This window comes from Hippocampus guttulatus, chromosome 7, assembly GCF_054856545.1.
Source record: "Hippocampus guttulatus isolate MCC_2025c chromosome 7, RoL_Hgut_1.0, whole genome shotgun sequence".
NCBI lineage: Eukaryota > Metazoa > Chordata > Actinopteri > Syngnathiformes > Syngnathidae > Hippocampus > Hippocampus guttulatus.
Window position 1 is genome coordinate 20,717,385 of NC_141267.1, and position 19,771 is coordinate 20,737,155.

General features: G+C 44.9%; 1 protein-coding gene across 3 annotated transcripts in view; it reads right to left on the bottom strand.

The window, feature by feature from the left end:
- sema6bb (sema domain, transmembrane domain (TM), and cytoplasmic domain, (semaphorin) 6Bb) overlaps positions 1–19,771 on the bottom strand; it is a 130,098-nt gene that overhangs the window by 59,116 nt on the left and 51,211 nt on the right. For 2 of the 3 annotated variants that reach the window (XM_086116697.1, XM_086116698.1), the window contains exons 3-4: positions 5,199–5,326; positions 2,907–3,021 (exon numbers count right to left, since the gene is read on the bottom strand). In XM_086116697.1, the coding sequence (XP_085972823.1) occupies positions 2,907–3,021; positions 5,199–5,307 (224 nt within the window). In that variant the 5' untranslated portion in view covers positions 5,308–5,326. Of the gene's footprint in view, positions 1–2,906; positions 3,022–5,198; positions 5,327–15,495; positions 15,848–19,771 lie in introns of those variants that run through there. The other variant, XM_086116696.1, reaches the window with a different exon arrangement.

The window sequence follows — 19,771 nt, forward strand, 5'->3', positions numbered from 1 at the left end:
GCATTTACACGCGGATCTGTTTCTGTCAGGGAGCCGCAAACACCGCTGGCTACATTAAAACGTATATAAGGCTTCCTTTTCGGCGGCATAAATCCCTGCTCTCCCGTGCTCAAATAACATTGTGGCGGTTAGCATTTTTACGAGCATCCGCTTGGCTGCGACATCCCATATCGGGTAACCGCTCCGATTTCAAGAACGTTTCTGTACATTGAATCCCGCTGTCTCGCTAGTTCATTTCAACAATATCGCACCGGAGGGAGCGATGTTGTGCTGGATATTATCGCAAGTGATAAAAGATGAATAGGCAGGAGGCCGTACAATCTCAAATGTGGTCATGCTTTTATGAATTTTTTTTTTCATAGCCGCCATTTATGAGTTAACAGTAATAAATGACAACAAATTATTTGTTTGCTCGACCGGTGATTCAGCTTTGTTGAGATAAATAATAAATCAGAGTGTTAGCCGCTGAGTTAGCCGTTAGCAAGACATGCTAACTAGATGAAGCGTAAGTGTCAACGCTGCCAAAAAACCCCCCCTAAAGAAACGGAGCTTGTGAAGTTGGACGATGACACTCGCGTCATCTAGTGAGCCAACCATTCCAGGCAAAAGTTACACAAATTAGTCCGTAAATGCAAAATGAAGTCATGTGACGGCCCTGCCCCTGTAAGGCTGCATTAGCATACTGGTTGAGTGGTATGCCGCTACGTCTGTGCTTTCAAATGTGAGCACACTGGCAAACGGGGTTCTGTAATTTGTGATTTCTATTCCACGGGTATCTCGTTCCATTTCACGTCTCTCAGAAAAAAACGGACGCAGAGTCACTTCTCAAATCGATCCTAGCATTGTTAACGGTCACGCGAGTGCATAAAGAGGAATTCACAAGGAACTACTGTGAATCGTAAAAAAGAAAATTCAAAACCGGACCGCAAACTAGACCCTTCGGCTTTAAGCACATATTCCGTTCCTCCACGGCTTATAAATGATGTCCTTGTTAAAGCCAAAAAGCTCCTTTAGCGTCGCCTTTCAAAGCTGGGATTTACCTGCATGCCAAGTTTTCGCCGTGCTCCATCCTTCTGTGACGGCCCCTAAAAAGGCAGAATATTCGCTGGGGCAACTTTGTCACTCCCCGCTCCCTGTCAGTGCCATTTAAGCAGAAGAGCGACACTGAAATAAGCAGGAAAATGGCGTCTTTTATAAGGGAGGGTAAAAGGGGCTTCGGGAGGAATGGATAATACGGCAAATTATTTGGAGGAACGGTAAAAGCCCGCTATTCACAAGCCTTAAGGTGCACTATAAGTGCCTGCAATATCGTCATATTTTATATATATTCATTTCATAATCCATTTTTTGACACTTCTCCTGCACTGTTGTGTTGAAAGCAATTCACTCTGACGACGAGTATTTGCGCCAAAAATGCATCCAAAGGAAAAACATGGGGACCGAGAGAGGCGGGACTGCTTCTTGATTTTGTTTGGACGTCACTTGGAGTTCCGGCTACTATTTTGGCGACTCGGGACATATTTTCGACAACAATTTAGCTCAAATTCCAAGTTTGGAACCGACCCGGCTTTCTCGGGTCGGCTGTATTTTTAACGATGACCCGCCGACCGCAGGAGCTGTGCTTTTTTTGATTAGCGGGCCGTGTACACGCATGCGAAGATACATCCTCCCGGCGCAGACAGAATGGCTGGAACGAGTTTACAAAGTTTGATAAATTTACTACTTTGCTTCTCAGTAGTCAGGTCGGAGCAGCTGGGGGCCAGCGATTGGGTCATTTCCTGGCTCGGAGAGGTTCTCCGTATTGGGAACTGCAACGACAGACAATAACCAGCACCACATGCGGGGATGGCCGTTGATAGATTTTTAGCACGTTTTTGAGCTAAATTAGAATTTGGAAAACGTGTGCCGTAAATCTTCGGGGTTTGAGGTCGGCTGCCGAACGCCTCGAGGGAGCGACGAAAGCGTTTCAAGAGTCAAAACCGAATGCTGCCGAGCGGGCCCTTTTTTCGTCTGTCCGGGGATCAGCAAAGTCAGCAGAGCGACGAACCAAACGGAGCCGCGGAGCTGTTGTCTCGCACGAGTCACAAATCAAGAGTTCTCTTCAAACAGACATTTGACATTATGAATTGGGATGACTTCAGAGAAAAACGATTTCAAATGGCTGTGATGTCATGTCGGGATTTTATGTTCCGTCATAAATTTTCGACACTTTCTTCTTCGGCGTTTACGACACGATTGGCTGTCTTGCATTCGATCTGTGGACCGTGACGTCACTGTGACGTCACCACAAGTAAACAAACTACGACCAGGGGCAGCGTGACTGACGGAAGAGGGCACCAGAAATGGTTTGCGTGTGTGACGTGTCATTCGAAAAGATGAGGTAGCCTCTCGTAAATTCCTCGGAAGTGAGTGAACGTGATCATTGAGGGTGCTGCTAATCAACAGATTTTTCTGCTCCTCAGATTAATGGCATTGACATCAATTTTGTTGACGCCGTCACCATTTGTGCTCTGCACCACAGCTTTATCGATGCGCCACTGGTTTGAATGTTTTCAGACAAGCAGCGATTGGAGAGTGGCCCAAACCAGCGACCGCCACCAACACCTTCTTCTCATCCCCCTCAGATAGTCACTTACGCACATTTCGGCTGTTTCTTGAGCGTGGTAAAACATTCAGACATTTGCATTGAGTTAAACACTACATTTGGCCTGTTTTACTGCCGCTTCACCCCACCCACCCAATTGTCTTATCCTCAATGTATTCATTAAATGTTGCTTACTTGGAATCCAATAACGTTCCCCATTCTGTGGTCCCTTCTCAACATTCTCAATGTCTCTTCTTGTTTCCACCAAAATGGGGTTTTGAGTTTTTACTTGCCGGGGGGGGGGGGGGGGGGGGTATCGTACCTGGCTCCAATGTAGAGCGTTCGGTTGACTTGGATGACCCTCTGGATATGTAGAGGTTCTTGTCTCTGCCACGTGTGGTGCGGACGGCCCAGAAACACCGGATAGCGTCTTGACACTATTACGAGGCGGAAGACACACACACACACACAGGCATAATTACTGATCCCAATCCGACATTCATTTTGGGAAAATTTATGTTGAACCATATTCAATTTCAGACGCACAGGAGTCATTTGTAATGCGATCCGGCAGATTGGATGGCGATCCACTCCAACGCATCTTCGCCAAAGCCAACACTCCCCAATTTTAGATCGCCACCAAACCGTAAATCTTTACAGATGCTCATCAACAGCAAATACACAAACTGCATCCCTGTGATTCATATCTTTAGAGAATATATTGCATAGTCAGGGTTCATTCTAAGCACGTATATCACAACCAAAACAACAAAGTACCCGCAGACGTCTGACCACAGGGGACCTCAACTGTTGCGCCGTTACTTCTTTATGCGCCACTTTCATCCGATTTCCTCTTCGGGCCTATATTTAGTCTTTAGTGCTCATCTGCTATCCGAATTATTTTTATTCACATGAATCTGTCATAATCTGCGGAGCCAGTCATTGTCTTCTTCCTGTCTACCGTTGAAAGCATACTTTTCCAGGCAATGCAATGATGCGGAGTCGAATACCTGACATCACGACTCACGCCTATTCCCTGCCCTGTGGTGATGACAACAATTGTCGTGGCACACCGGGCATTAGCGCTGACGTCATCTCATTCTAATTAATTAACGTGAGATCATTGTTATCGCTCCTTCGCTGGGTTCCGTGTAAAATGCAACGGCAATTTCATGTGACTGCTTTCATGCAGCTATTTTGGGAATCACAACTCTATAGCGTGGTGTGTCTTCATTCTCATGTCTTTTGATCCTGTTTGCATGAATCTACATAATACTTGCCTTCAAATGACTTATTTTTTGCTTACATAGGCATATTTCAGTCTCTGCGATGCCAAAGTGTGAAACCGAGTAAATTCCTATGAGTAATTTGTGATTCAACAAACCATACACCTTTTCCTTACGTCCGCTAGCTTAATGCTAATACATTGTGTCAAATGCCATTGAAGGGCTAATAAAATTAGCATTGATATCCGGTAATTCTAAAGGGTGAAAAACAAGACGTGGACGAACATAAAGCAAAGATGTCTCTCCGTTAAGAGGTGAAAATTTGCGTAATAATTACAAAAATGATCTGAAAATGTGTGTTTCAATTTTTACCTTTGAAAAGAACGTTTCAACTTAAAGTACTGATGAAAATGATGAGCCAAGTGTAAAAGAAAATGCATAATTATAGAACATTTTTGTTTCCTTGACTGGAATGTTTTCATGTCACGAGATTTATTTATTTTTTTGCTCTTCAAAGAGGTTCATTGTTAAAATATATTTGTTTTGTAAAAAAATAAAAGAAATGAATAAAGTAATTAATTAATGTTAAAAATGGCATCGGCTTGATAAGCCGCAGCTTGACCCTATTTTTTATTTTATTTTATTTTTTAACTGAAGCTGATCGAATAAAGCAATCCATCACATCACTGAGTCCTGTTCATTAAAACCTTCCCCTATGTGGGGTAGCTGGAGAGTGGCCAATGGTGGCGGTGGCCAACACTGGCCACCACATAGCTCCACCCCTGGTACTTGCCATTGATTCACGCCCCAGGATGCTGAAGTGTGGGAAAGGCTGCACTCGTCCAACGCTACTAAGGGCTTGACCGATTCTATGGCCTACTCTTTGCTTTTGATACATTAAGTAGGCTGGGAAGCCATCAGTCAATACTATTGAACCGCAATCGATCCAGGTCCGGTGCTCGACGGAGACCGCTGAGCTGACGTGGAGACTCTAAGTCTGAGTGGGAAAGGTGGGGGAGGGGGGGCTAAGGTCTCCACAGACAGCGACGACGTGTGTGGGGAAAGTCGTAAATGCGAGCGGCCACCTTTCCACACCCGCTCCACACTCGCAACCCTTCGTTGTGTGAGAACGTGTCTGGCCTCCACAATCACAGCCATACTGACCCCTGCCCCACCCGCATGACCTTGACCCCCACTTCAACACCTTATGCGTGAGGCCGAGACCGCTGCGACTCACACATCTTGAGAAGGGAACAGTGGAACAAAACACAAAGGCAGGACCTCAACTTAGTAACACAACTTGTGAGGTTCTTTTTTTTTTTCCACAAGTGCACACTGTGAATACATTTGCCAGTGCTGTAGGGGAAATAGTGGGAGAACGTCCATACCTTCAGTGGGGATGAAGTTTAAAGGGCCCGGTTCCTCGGGGAACGCGGAGCAAGCTGTTCGGAGCAGCCAGCAGAGCAGGAGGAGAGAGGGAGGGGCCGTTGTCGCCATGGCAACAGTATTGCAGAGCCTGCGCACAAAAGAGAAATAAGAGAGAGAGAGAGGAATGAGTGTTTGCCAAATGAAGCGGAAGAATGCAAAGCGCCAACCACACAAACATGAACTCGATCAAGATGGAGGATTTGGTCAAATAGGACGTATTTCGTTCACACTTCATCCTTACTGCGCTGGCGGTTTCGAGTGAAGTTATTTTCCTGTCGTTCCAATCCCACCAACAGAAGTTGTTATAACATGTTTTGCGGAAAAAATAGCACTGGACAGTAATTGCATTGATGAAAACAAGAACATATAGTAAACAGCAAACAGAGAGAATGCATCGCTATTGTGCTGCTACCAAGGGTGGAGCATACATATAGAAAAGAAGACAGTCAGTAAGGTGCAGCGATATTGGTCGTTTGGGATAAAGAATATATGTCTGTGAGTACTGTTCTACTGTCCGTCTACGTGTGTTGCTGCAAGCTTTGTGTTCAAATATCCGCCGCTTGAAGGGTGTGAGGCAAGGGAGCGTTGATGCTAGCTTCGTAAGTGTCCCTACGGCGATTTGCTTTGTGTGTTAGCATTTTGCTAAATGGACAACACCAACTTCTTTTTGCTTTCTGTTTAATTCTACAGTCAATTTTAACTGCGAGTGGCAATTAACAGTTTGAAGACTTTTTTTTTTTTTTTTGAAGGGTTGTGCCAAACGGCTCACGTCGTGTGGTTCTCCATTTTGCGCTTGTACCTTCATTTGTTGCTCACAACTGAAACATCAGCCGGGTGACGACCACCGTACTGACAAATAAAACAGAAGGGAATGAAACATTCCCCATAACCTGTAATTATGTCTAAATGAAAGGCTGCTTAGCGCAAATGTAATGTAAAACGTCATCGATGCGTGAACAGAAATTAGTATCGTATCGATGTTACTGAAATTGTAAAGCCTCAAACAACTGCCACTTTCACCCACGGGGCAGCAATGCATACAAAACAACATACAACACATCTCACAGGCATATATTGTATTTGCTCTGTGGGAAGGAGCTTAATGGGGACCTTCTCTGACTCATCCAAAAAAAATAAATAAATAAATAAAATCTCTTCTATGAACCGCGGTAAAGTGAGGGAACCCCGTAAGACATACTAAGCCTCAGGATATTGTACAGGATATGAAAGAGTCCAAGAGTTGACTACAAGCAAGCCACAACTTTTGCCTCAGTCACCAGACATAAATTCCCCCCCCCCCCCGACCATCAAGCGGTAAGATCCGCATCAACGGAATGCTTATTACTTAAGCCGCAAACCTCCAAAAAGGCGCTTCGCCCGGCCGCTGCGTGCAAAGCGCTGGAATCCAGCGTGTATGATTGCCTCATTTATAATCATCGCTTTCGGTGTAGTCGTATGTTTGCACGTTACGCTAATAGCCGCACTTCTCTGGAAATCTCACAAACATCATTTCCAAAAAAACAATCCAAAGCAACATCTTGTTCCAATGAGCGCCGCTATGAGTCACCATGTAAATGAGGCTTTCAACATTTTAAAACAATGGCGCTTGCCTTTCTCGCCACGCACCATTGACGAAATTCACGTTTGGTGGGGAGAAAAACAAAACAAAAAAACGTTGGACTGCGGCCGCAGATTGCTCGCTGGATGACATAAGGCAAGAGTAAACATTAGCAGTGGGAAGGAGCAAACAACAAATGCTTGCTTTCTGGACTGAATTTGTAGATGGCTTTATTTCAGGTGGATACATTTACAAGAATGAAGTCGGAATCATCCGGCCATCCATTTTCTGAACCAATTTCACCACACCCCAAGAAAAGCCAAAACAAAATCTCATTTATTTCAGAAAAGAAAGAAAAAAATAGAAATGTACAATAATAACGGGGTCAGTAATACATTAGAGCTATACATCGATTTACAAAAATGAAGTCAAATAATGTGGAGGAGTGGGGGAGGGGCCTGAATTCCACAACTTCACTTTTTTTTTTTTTTTAATGGAATGAAGTCCTAAAATTGCAAGTATAGATCGGAACGTCACAAGAATAAATATGTTCGGTATGTAAAAAATATATCTGACAAAAATGGTCATCTTCATTTTCAAGTCATGAGAAGTTTATAATTTATTTTATCGCTCGATGATTTTTTTTTATACAGTATAAACTTTTCTGTTTTTTGGTTAGAAATCTTTTTTTAAATTTTTGTCAGTCTATACTTTTTTACTTCAGTACACAAGTCGATTTTTTATTTTTATTTTTTTTTGCGTTTACTTTTGCCAGCAGATTGCAAACACATGGCATCGGAAGCGCCCGCCAGCCGTGTTCGGCTCTTGCCCGCGGTTTCGCAGAAAGCCTCCCCACATCTGTCGCTCGTTCACGTTCGTTTTTAGCAGAGCCTAAGTGGTGCGCATTACATTGCTGCGTCTAAGCGAATTAACTCTAATCCAATTTGGCGATGTAACTAATCGAAGCGGAACAAAACAATGACAACATCCGCAAAATTGAGCAAAAAACTGTCAGCGGGTACTTCAACGTAGGGTCGTTCAAATGAACGTCTGCTGAAAGCGATGCGGCATGATTTAGTTACTGTAGTACTCAGGCAATTACCTCAAGTTACTATAGCAACTGCACATTATTTATATTTTGTCATTTATTTTGACACACTGAAATGAAAATACACTTTCCTGTCTTGTTTGTCTCTTGCTTGTTTTATCTCCACAATAAAGTAAGGAAAATCATAACGAAATACAAGTCTGTTCACAAAAATAATCTAAATCTTACAAACGGGAAGCATGATTTAGTTCTAAAAGATAAACATCAAATTAGAAAAAAAAAATTTTTCACAAAACTGTAAAATTACACTAAAATCTGAATTTCACAAGTAGAGTACTAGTAATACAAGAAAAATCATAATTTGAGAAGAATTAAGTCGAATTAAAAAAATGATGATGATTATTCACATTTTGATCAGTATAAAGTCCTCATATTACAATCATGGGCTTTGTTTATGAATTTTGTACAGCCAAGAAAAGTTTTATGATTACAACCCCCCCGAAAAAAAAAAAAGAATAAATAAAAAAATAAAAGGGATGAGGCGACTGGCAATTTATTGCACACATTCTGTTTTTTTCACACACACACAAAGCGGCATTGTGGCGACGCCCCCTTAATGGCCCCACACCAGGCGCATACGCTAACCTTATCGGGACACGTCATCTTTTGGGGGAATTTCTCACGTTCCCTGCCGTGACATTCGCATCAAAGCGGGGCTGCGGGTGCAAATTACTCAGCGCCCGCGTCAGCGTCATCGGGGGGCAAGGGGAAGGCGAAGGAGTCAGACGCTGCCCCATTACAACCACAGATTCGGCCGCAGATAAGCGCCGCAAGATGAGGAGCCGGTCTTGGCCGTCACTGATTTGCAGCGGTGCACTTTATTCATCAGGGAGGGACAATTGAAATGCGGTCATGAAAGCGATAACGGTCAACACACTGTTGGACTGCATTACTCACACTCTATACTTCAATACAACAGACAGTTCTGTAAAGAAGTAAAGGTAAAAACAAAAATGTACTCACAAAAAAGTAGCTAGTGGAAAAAGTACCACTCTCTATATCTAGTCGAAGTACTTCTGTTTGTACCCAAGGTGGCAAAATTACTCCGGCTCGGTACTTAAATGGAACTCGAGATACTACTTGAGTAAACCCAAAAAATTACCACATGTGGCAAAAGTATCAGACTTTGTACTTAACTAAAAGTACAGATACTTGTGTTCAAATAAGTACCGTATTTTCCGCACTATAAGGCGCACCTAAAAGCACTTTTGCACGTGCGTCTTGTAAGCAGGCAGTCGAAAACTCCTTTGGAGAGGAAGAAATCCACACGGCTTCACATACAATACAGGTACCGTATTTTATAAGGCGCACTTAAAAGCATTCCATTTTCTCAAAGGCTGACGGTGCGCCTTATGAGCCGATGCGCCTTATATTGGATTGGATTGGATACACCTTTATTGTCAAAACATACAGCACAGATGAATATAAGGATCAATACTCTGATTCCTTGGACGTAGGATTTTGAAAGTTCTGTAAGGCGCTTTGCTCCAGCTGCAGCGGTTGTGAATGCTCGATATAAATAAAGCTGTATTGTATTGTATTCCCTTTAGCATACCTCCATCTAGTGGATTAATAACACACCCGCAGCCACTTTTGTATCTTGTATTCTATGCGCCTTATAATTAAACAGTTTTAAAATAGGTCATTCGTTGAAGGTGCGCCTAATACTCCGAAGTGCCTTATCGTGCGGAAAATACGGTAAATGAGTTTAAAAAAAGATTTAGACAACTTAGAAGTTCTGATTCAACTCTTTTATCTTAATTAGGGAAAAAAAGGAAGAAAGAGTGAGATCTGCCATCAAGGGTAGAAAAACGTGGGTTTTTTTCTAATTTCAAGGGAAAACAGGGAGCGGGACAACGGGCCGAACGGTAACACGGAGAGGAAAAGCGAGCGCCACGGAAGAGTGTCAAATGTGAGGCAAAAGCTTCCCGAGCGCGTGAACGGCCTCGTTGGCCGGCGGGCCCGACGCAAAGCGCGGAAAGCACGGCGAGCCGAGGTTCACTCCAATCCAATTTGCGGGCATTCCCCCTTCCCCTTTTTCAACCTCTCGGGCCACGGCGGAATCACCTTGAATGGAAAAAGCTGGCTCAGGACGAGCGACATCATTGATTGCCTGGCGATTTGATGCCTCGCCGATCCAACTTTATTATCGCGGTGACAGCTCAATGTTTCCTCAGTGACTTTGCCAGCAGTCGGACAAATTGCCGCGTTAAATCCCCTGTCGCCAGCCAAGCTGAGCGTGTTGCTGACTTCACAAGTCCAATTTCATTAGTCGGAGGTGCACATCCTCGCGGCTGGGCTGCGGTTTTTGGATGCCCCTCCTCCTCCTCCCCTGCTATCGTCACTCGCCATCTGCATCACTCCGGCGCTTGCCTATAAGGCAGCCCGATCGGCGTCAATCAATCTGGGAATATGTCGGTCGCAACCCCGGGTGGAGCGGTTCATCTCAGGCGCGATTCCGAAGTCACTGCGTCGCTTGGACTTTTATGAGCGACTCCTGCAAATTGCCAAACTTGTTCGTTTTACCTCATTTTGGGGGAACGGCAAACTGCTCACACTCGGCTGGAGACATTTGTCATAATTACGGAGGTGATTTGTGTGCGTGCACACACAAAATGCTCACACTCGAGGGATCCCCCCCCCCCCCAATGTAATTTTTAACTACTTATTGTCCTCCAGATGCTGTGTTGGAAAGTAACAGAGTACAACTACTTCATTATATATGTTACACACACACACACAGACACACGAATAAATAAATAAATAAATAAATAAATGATAGCTTGAGTTGAAATGTTTACTTCCGTCACGATTGTAAGAGAAATCACACAGAAAGCCACATGCTGCTTCACCACCATCTAAACAAGTAGCAGCCTCTTTCAGCAGAATGACACTTTGTACGGTAATTATGATAAATACGGGTATAAAAGACAATGAAAATCCAAATGTGCGCTGGGTTACTGTGATGATACGAAAATGAGGTTTAGTGAAGCGTAAGGCATATTGTTCCGGAAGTATGAAATGAAATTAATGGGAGATGGAGTCGCCTTGACGCTATTTATGATGAAATATGTCACTGGAGTGGCTGTCAAGTATTACACAGATGTGTCAGTATGGATGCAATAAAGTACTCGCATTGAATAATTCCCCTTTCACACTTCCATGGGCCCACACGCGTATCCTTTTAGCAAGGCACCTTACATTTTAAAGCTTTTAGAAACAGCCCTGCAAAGAAAGAAAAAAATATTAGAAAACTGCTAATGGATCGGGCCTCAACTTTCACTTCTCGACAGCAAATCTACTTGACGACGTGGAGTTTGCTTATATGGCTCCACATCCATTCTCAGGGATCAAAAAAGACATTTCACATGTGTCAGAAAATGTTGCAGGGCAGGCGTCACCAAAATAAATAAATAAATTCAACAACGCATGGATGAATGAAGGGTTTAAAAAAAAAAGAAAACTTGCATACAGTGTATGTCAAATGAAGCGCAGCTTCCTGGGAACGAGAACACAGATGACATACAATAAATCCATCTTTTAATACCACACGGGGAAAAAAAAATCCGTATCAACTTTCACACTCAAAAATTGTCCCTGCTGATAGTGTCTTTAATCCGACATAATTACAGTTACGTTTTTTTTGTTTTTTTTCTCGCAGAGGGTCAAGGATGTGTAAGTGGCCTATTTGAGGAAATATTGGTGAGCACCAACTTTGATTTCATAGCTCCAAGCGATGACAAAGCGCTCTCAGACAACACCTTATATTTGTACCGACGCCTCCCACCTGCTTGATGGGATCTTGTCAATGTGTTGCCGCACGCACACACACACACACACACACACACAGAGGCAGAATTTGACAGCCAGAAGCATCCGCCGCACAATTCCGTGACACAGGATGCCAGCCGCGTTCTTATTTGACATCTCGGAATGCACTGGAGAAAAGGAACGAGCCAGAATGAGCAAAAGTTTCCGTTAAAAACTGTTTTGGGCTTGTTGTTTTCACTGTCATTGTTTCGCAACGGGAGCAGCAGGAAGTGGTTCCTAACGGGCGGAAGAGAGCTCCTCCAGATAAAGATCATTATTCGTCACATTTGTTATGTAAATGGCACGAATGCTAAAAAGCTACAACGCTCGTTGTTATTTCTTGATTAAAATGTGAAATTAGAGTTCTTTATTTGGCAAGTAAATCTGTTTTCGCGGTTGATTAAATCCTGGCTCCCTGGCGAGCCCGCTTCGATTTGATTATAAAATAAGATTTGGAGTTCCCCTTTTGTGCTCCATTCTGCTGACATCAACAGCACAGCGGAATTGAAAGAGTCCGCATTAAAGCAGTTGATGATGCTGAATGGTCCATTCGTGTTTTTATAACACGTGGTCCACTTGTATGGCAGAAGAGAATTTTTATGTACTTTTTAACAAAGACTTGGGGGGGGGGGGAACACAGTCACTTGTAAAATTATTATAATTTTTTAAAATATAATTGGAAATGCGTTCTCCATTGACCAAATAAACCACCAATTTTTATCATTTTTTGTTTTTGAAACAGCAGTTTGTTGCGAAACAGCACCGGCAAGCTGCCGGGGTCACTGAGCTGAAGTTTCAAGTCTCTATGATGTTCGAACGCGTGATTTAGCATCCGGCCCACCTCCGACGTCCTTCAGACTTTTACACAGTTGAGAATTACGAGCATATGTGTAATAGGATATAAAGTAAGCCATGGATGCTTGTTCCAATGTTCCATTTATTTTATGTGAGCTTCAAAAGACACCCGACAGATTTCCCAGAGCTCGGCTTAATTGTCATGTTAGCGAGCGTGGAGAGGCTGCTTTATGGAGAGTGCGCAATCACGGGTAGATGATAGCCGGATGCTAGTCGGATCGCAGATAACAAATGACACGATGAGCAGCGGCGACGTGCCGAGCGGGGAATAAAATGAGATGGGAGGATTCAGGAGGATTTAAGGCAAAAAAAGGGGGTGGGGGGGAGAGGGGTAGAGGGAGTAGGGAGAGGGCGAGCGAGGAAAATGGAAATGACAAAAACAATGCAGCGTGGGCCGTGCTGAAAAGAATGAGAGGTGAGAGAGCGTGAGGGATACAAGTAAGGCATTCACACAGCGAGGGGGAGTCGCACCGGATATATAGCGAGCGAGGCCAAAGAATGTACGGAATGAGTGAGGCAGAAAGACAAAGGAACAGCCAGTTGCACAATACTTTGCTGCTTATTCTATTTAAACGAGCAAAACTTGTATGTCCCCTCTCGTATATGATGTGAGGTGTACCTCTGGGTTCAATGCCTGGACCGTTTGAGTTCTGCTCAAAAAGGCAGACAGGTAATTAGTTGCACACGCCATTGCTGAAGCGGCGTTGACCCTACCGCCGCATTCCGCTTTTCTGGGCAGGCCCACAAGGTGAGTCTCTAATGCACAGCATATTTTCGTAGAGAAGTAGAATTTGTGGGATTTAAAACAATGGCAAAGTATGCAACGTATTCTTGGGTTTTTTGTTTTGTTTTTTTTCATTGGGTGTCGCAACAAGATTTTTTCATATATTCAAACAGAATTAAGGTTTGTAAAAACAGAATATAATATGGAATAAAATGGAATAATTGAATAGTTGTCTCGTGAACTGAAAGCCATTTGTTTGTACAAATTAGATGCTTTTTTTTCTAATTTGGGGACGACTTTATGGCTCAAGGAGAGTGACAAAACACATAAGGAAGCGATGGAGAGGATTTTATTGTGATTGCTTCAAAATGGGTTCATTGGTTGGAGGAAAAATGTTTTTTTTTAATTTTTACTTTTCAGTGGAAAAACTATCCTGTGTTACCGGCTGACTGTGAGGGATATCAAAAGACAAACCTAAGCTTTGAATTCGCAAGACGCCACCAATTGACCTACTCGTAAATAAATGTTTGATGATGTTGCACGCCTGGGTCACATTCTTTGCGTTCACCACAAACTGTTACCGTATTTTCCGTCGACGTATAAGGCGATTCAATGAATGGCCTATTTCAAGACAATTTTCATATGTAGGGCGCGCCGCATTATAAGGCGCATAGAATAGGAGCTACGATAGTGGCTGCGGTTACATTATGCATCCACTAGATGGAGCTTCGCTAAAGGGAATATAATACATTACAATACAGTTTTAAAATACTACATCCAAGAAATCTGAATATTGATCCATATATATATAAGGCGCATCAGATTATATGGCACACCGTCGTCTTTTGAAAAAATTCAATCTTTCTGGTGCGCCTTATTTGCGCGGAAAATACGGTGCTTGTTTTCGAGAAAGATCCACGTGACCTTGCTCCACAGTCACTCTCATTCCAGCGTGCTTATCTGGTGGACATCCTCAGGCATCTGGTGTTGCCGTGTTGATTAGACCTGAGTGCTCACGCAAGCAAATTACAGACGGTTCCCTTTATCTCTTTTGGCAAGACTGAAGTGATAAACAATAGCCTCCCCTGGAAACACGTGCCCACATGATTTATTTCTCCTTTGCATGAGACGCCGGCGAGTCGGGTTTGGTTTACGCGAGATTTGCCTGGCCGTGAAACCTTTGGAGCCTCCAATAACACCACATGTATTAAGAGTCGGGAAGAGGCGGGTGAGAAAAGGTTGCGCGCAGAAAAGCAAGAGAGCAGGCCTGCATGGAGGATGAAAAATGAGGGGTGACCTTTCGTGTTCCGTCTGCTGGTTTTCCCATGCAGCGCCGCAGATCGCCGCATGACGTTGAACATATTTGTGGGAGGCGCAACGGGACCAAAACACATCACTTTGGTCCGACGTCTCCAGATCTCACTGTCTCGGATGCTTATATAAGTCGGTGCTCTCAAGAGGCCGAGTTATGAGAAAAAGAAAACACATGAAATCGGCGATCCTGAGAGGGGAAACAGGCCTCTTCTAAATGCGGTTAAGAAAAAGGAAAAATAAATCGGGTTCCGATATTTGACAAGGCGAGTGCAACAGACAACACGCAGATCTGATATAGCCCATCAACATGAGTTGGAAAAACAAAGACGGAGGACTCGAGTAACATCGGATGCGAGCTGGAAGTTTTAGGACTTGGGACTCGAGTCTCATGAACACAAAGTCAACCTTGAGTCAAGTCTTCCATCCATCCATTTTCTGAACTACTTTATCCTTGCAAGGGTGGCAGGGGGTGCTGGAGCTTAACCCAGCCATCTCCGGGCAGTGGGTGGGGGACACCCTGAACCGGTTGCCGGCCAATCGCAGGGCACACAGAGATGAACAACCATCCGCGCTCACACTCACACCGAGGGACAATTTTGAGTGTTCTTCCAAGCATGTTTTTGGAATGTGGGAGGAAACCGGAGTCCCCGGAGAAAACCCACGCAGTACCCCTGGGAGAACATGCAAACTTCACACAGGAAGGCCGGAGCCGGGATCGAACCCACGACCACCGCACTGTGAGATCGACGCGCGAACCACTCGTCCACCGGGCAGCCTGAGTCAAGTCTTTTGTAATCAAATCGACAGCGCTGGCTACGAGCCAACCGCAACGCATGAGACGGGCTACAAAACGTCCAGTGACATCACGACGGCGGAGATAGTCCTGACCTTCGGTTTCTCTCCCAGTTTACGGCCGTCATTAGCGAGGCGGCGGGGGGGGGGGGGGGCACGGTTCAGGGGCCAAGGCCATAAATCACTCTTCAAACCAGCTACGGAGGAGGGATCCAGCGCCACTGCATTAAGCATGAAAAGAAAACACACTCAGAGACTGACGGGAGGCGACAAGCAACGCCATCTATCACAAATGCGGAGAGCGGTCTTGTGGAGTCCACGGCGGAAAAACACACACACACACACACACACACACACACACACACACACACACACACACACACACACACACACACACACACACACACACACACACACACACACACACACACACACACACACACACACACACGGTGATAATCTCCAACGTCATTATAAATAATAGCGAAACTTTGCTGATGCCAAGAATAGAAACATGAAGACATACATTTGCGTGCATAAATAGTGGAGGAGTATGTTTGGCCTTTTTTTTTTTTTTTGCTTGGGAATCAGGAGTGATGGGTTTCGTGGAACGCCGACAAGCGTGATTGTGTGCATCAGGTGGGTCGCACACTGGAGTGGCCACCTGTCAATCACAGGATGACTGTGAATGGGGCCTTGAACAGGATTAATAATCCTCAACCTTTCTGAACCTTCCCTTTCAAAACGGCAATCCAAGCCTCAAATGGATGACCGTCATATACTTTATTTTGGAGTCAACCAGTCCTCGCTCAGGCGTCTCCAGTTGGTCCAAATCGCTGCTGCTCGCCTCCTAACTGGAGCTCGTCGGAGGGAGCGCGTAGATCCAACTTTGGCCTGCATTCACGGACACATTTTAGAGTAAAGATTGTTTTATTTGTCAAAGTAGAGTGGTAGCTCTACTTACAAAATTAATTGGGAGAGGTCCCTCTTAGCCAATGGGATGCCAGGATGATGCTTAGTAGCCAATGGTATAGCAGCTATAAGTATGTTGCGTTCAGGAAACTCGGACAGCCCATACTGTATTTTTCCCTTTCGTATCTTGAAATTTCTTTTGTAACAAGAGTTTCCTGTTGAGGCGTTTCATAACTTGAAAATTTTGTAAGTAGAGGTACCACTGTGTACGGGGAAGGTCCCTTGAGGGTAACCTGTCAAGTTTGAATCTGCATTTGTTAGATTTTATGCCGCTACATCACATATCCAAAATGGCAGAATTTTGATATTTTTGTAGCCGAGATGTGAATGCAGCCCTCACACAATGATGTGTCCCGCAGCTGTGTTGAGCAATCTCGCAGGAAGATAACCACGCCAAGAGCTGCACCCCGTCATAAACAACATTGCGATGCAATTTTTAAAAACGCAGCCGGGAGGAAAAGTGAAGGCAAACGCCGGAGACGCAGATTTGCATGAGTCATCCGTGAATCCCTTTCAAAATCCCTTCGCCTTCACGCTCTCAATCTCTGGCGCCTGTGACCACCTCCTCTTCCAATTCGGTGGAAACTATTCCACCTGTATCCTTTTTTTTTTTAATTTTATTTTATTTTTTCTGGGCTCCCTTTATTTCCGCTTTATCTCTTTTGAATGTCACACCTGACATGGAATAGAGACGCACGCCACCGCGGTGTCAATCACACACAAAGGGGATGCGTGCCTGCGTGCGGAGCTGGGATCAAGCCATCAAAACGAAAGAGAAACAAACACACGCAAGCACAGTCGACGAGGATTGCAGGCAGGACTCCCGAGCAACCGTGGCTGCGCGCAAGTTTGATCCCCCACACCCCCACACCCCCCACCTACACCGTGTCTGAGGAGCATGTTAATCAGAGATGGGGGCTGCCAAGTCAGCCCCATGCAGTACATCTCTATCGAACAGCGTCGACGCGCAGCTCGCGTCAAAACCGCCGCCTCGGCCGCACTCTCGCACTCTGCTCTCTCTCTTTCCTGCTTTTGCATGCCATCACGACAAATTAAGTACGCCTTCGAGATCCGTTTGACGCGATTTAAGAAGCTCGGGGCCACGTCGGTTTCCAAAGCGTCATCGTTTATTTATTTACTTATTTTGAACACCCGCCCACGGGCCCGACATTTTACACTCGGCGCCGCGTCGAGGCTTTTACGATCTGTTTGTCAAAGTGGATTCGGTCGTGGTTTTCGCATAAGGGGGGAGGGGGGGGGGGGCCGGGGGAGAGAGGGAGACTGGCTGGCTGCGGGGGTGACGCGGGTTTAACTCGGAGCTTTGAAAGCCGAGAGGGCGAAAGAAGGAAGGTGAGCGAGATTCACGTCGGTTGTGCGTTGACGAAGAAGGAGATTTTCGCAACCGGTGAGGGAGTACAGCAAGGACCTGGCCTTGCTGCAAATAGCAAAGGCATGAGTGATTGCTGCCAAAAAAAAAAATCTTCAGAATATAAATAAAATAGAATATCTATTCCTAGTTATACACGCAAATGTATTCCATTCCATCCATCCATTTTCAACACCGCTTATCTTGAACAGGGTTGCGGGGAGTTGCGGGAGCCTATCCCAGCTGACTTTGGGCTGAACTGGGCAGGGGCGTAGGGGCGGGGAAGCTCGGAGAGGTCAGGTGGGGGGTCAGGCCGTTTAAAGATTTGAAAATAAATGATAGGATCTTTAAAAAAAAATAATGTGTTCCCTCTTACGAGTAGCAGTCAAGAGACGAGCAGCAGCATTCTGGACCAATACTGTCAAGAAGGATTCTTCATCGGGGAGGGGCTCGACCCATTAACATATGTAGGAAATCTGCGGGCGGTTCAAAGGCCTCGTTTGGCTCGTTCACGCACCCGGCGAGGAAAACGCAAGCTCGCTCACACTCATACGTTCCAAACATCGCCACGTCGCTCCGATCTCGGTGATTGAGAAGCGGGCACGTGCAGTGGCTCCACGTGTGAAGAGCGGCGCGACAAAAGAGGCCTTTGGGCTTTCGGCAGACAATGCCGTGAGTCCGACCCGCAAATTAAAAAGAGATGTCGCTCGCCTTGGCCTGAATGACACCGGCGGGAAGTCAAAGATGGCGCGTCGCGGATGATTGACTCTTTTCTTTCTCTTTAAGCCTGACGGGCTGTCGTTGTCGCGCGAACAATTACAGGCATTGACGTGACACACTTCATGGATAAACATCTCAATGCCGTGGCCGGGGCTCAGTCATCCGGGAACGTGCGACCTCGCTGATTTGCATGAAACACGCTCAGGGTAGAAACTGCAAAGCTGTCCGCGGTCGCGGCGCTGCTCCGCCAATGTCACTTTGGAGAGGATGGAATCAATCAAAAAAAAAAAAAAAGAAAGAAAAATAGAAAATTTCCATTGGAAGGCAACGGACCCGGCTTGGGTCGGGGTGTTGATTCAATAAAAAGCAGACAGGAAAGAATGCCAATGAATGACGCATGGGGGTTGTTGAGGGATCACTTGTGATACTTGCGAGGGACAAGACTCAAAATTGAAAGATGACAACAACAACAACAAAAATGCCTTTTTGATTGTTTGCATCCAAATCGTTTGACCATCTGAAACCGAGAACGACAGATTGAGATTGCTACTCACGGTCACATTGTCTGTCTTCATGTGTTGCTGCACTGTTTAGAATCAAATATCCGTTGCTTCAAACATTAGGACGCAGCTATGCTCTCCATCATCCTCTCGGGGGATTTCCGATTAGCATTAAGCTAGCAGAACAGAAGTTAGAAGCTAATTATCGACCCACAGGGTGCAATTCTTTTCATTTGATGTTTATTTTGACAGAAACCCTCAACTGTTGATGGCAATAAACAGCTTGAAAGAATTATCACTCTTGTGGAGTGAGTTGTCTCGAACCGCATTTGACCGACAAATATAAAAAGGGTGAGTTGTCTCTCGGCTTTTGAGTTTGTAAGCATATGTAACCACAAATGCTGCCTTTTAAAATAAGAGGACGACCCATAAAGCCACTGTGGAAAAACTATTTGGTTCATTCAGGATATTTTTTTTTCCAGTGGTCTAATAAAATACCCCGGAAAAAAAAAATTGGTAGGCTTAAGGCTATTGTTCTCCAAAGCGCATTCAAGTTATTTTATTTTTTTGTTTTTGTACACCTTCCATCTCTTCACCCATTCCAGGAGATGTCCTCGTTATGTATCTGATTTCCTTAAACCCGGTTTGATCCACTTCTGCTGGAAGTTTGGGAGTCACGTTGCACTTCCAAATGTGTAATCCAACCGCCCAAAAACACAATGTGGCCTGGGGCTGACGCTTATTGGCAACAATCAATAGAGAATGTTGTAGTTTTTGCCTCGTTATTTTTTCCGCTCGCTTTGGATCGGCAGTC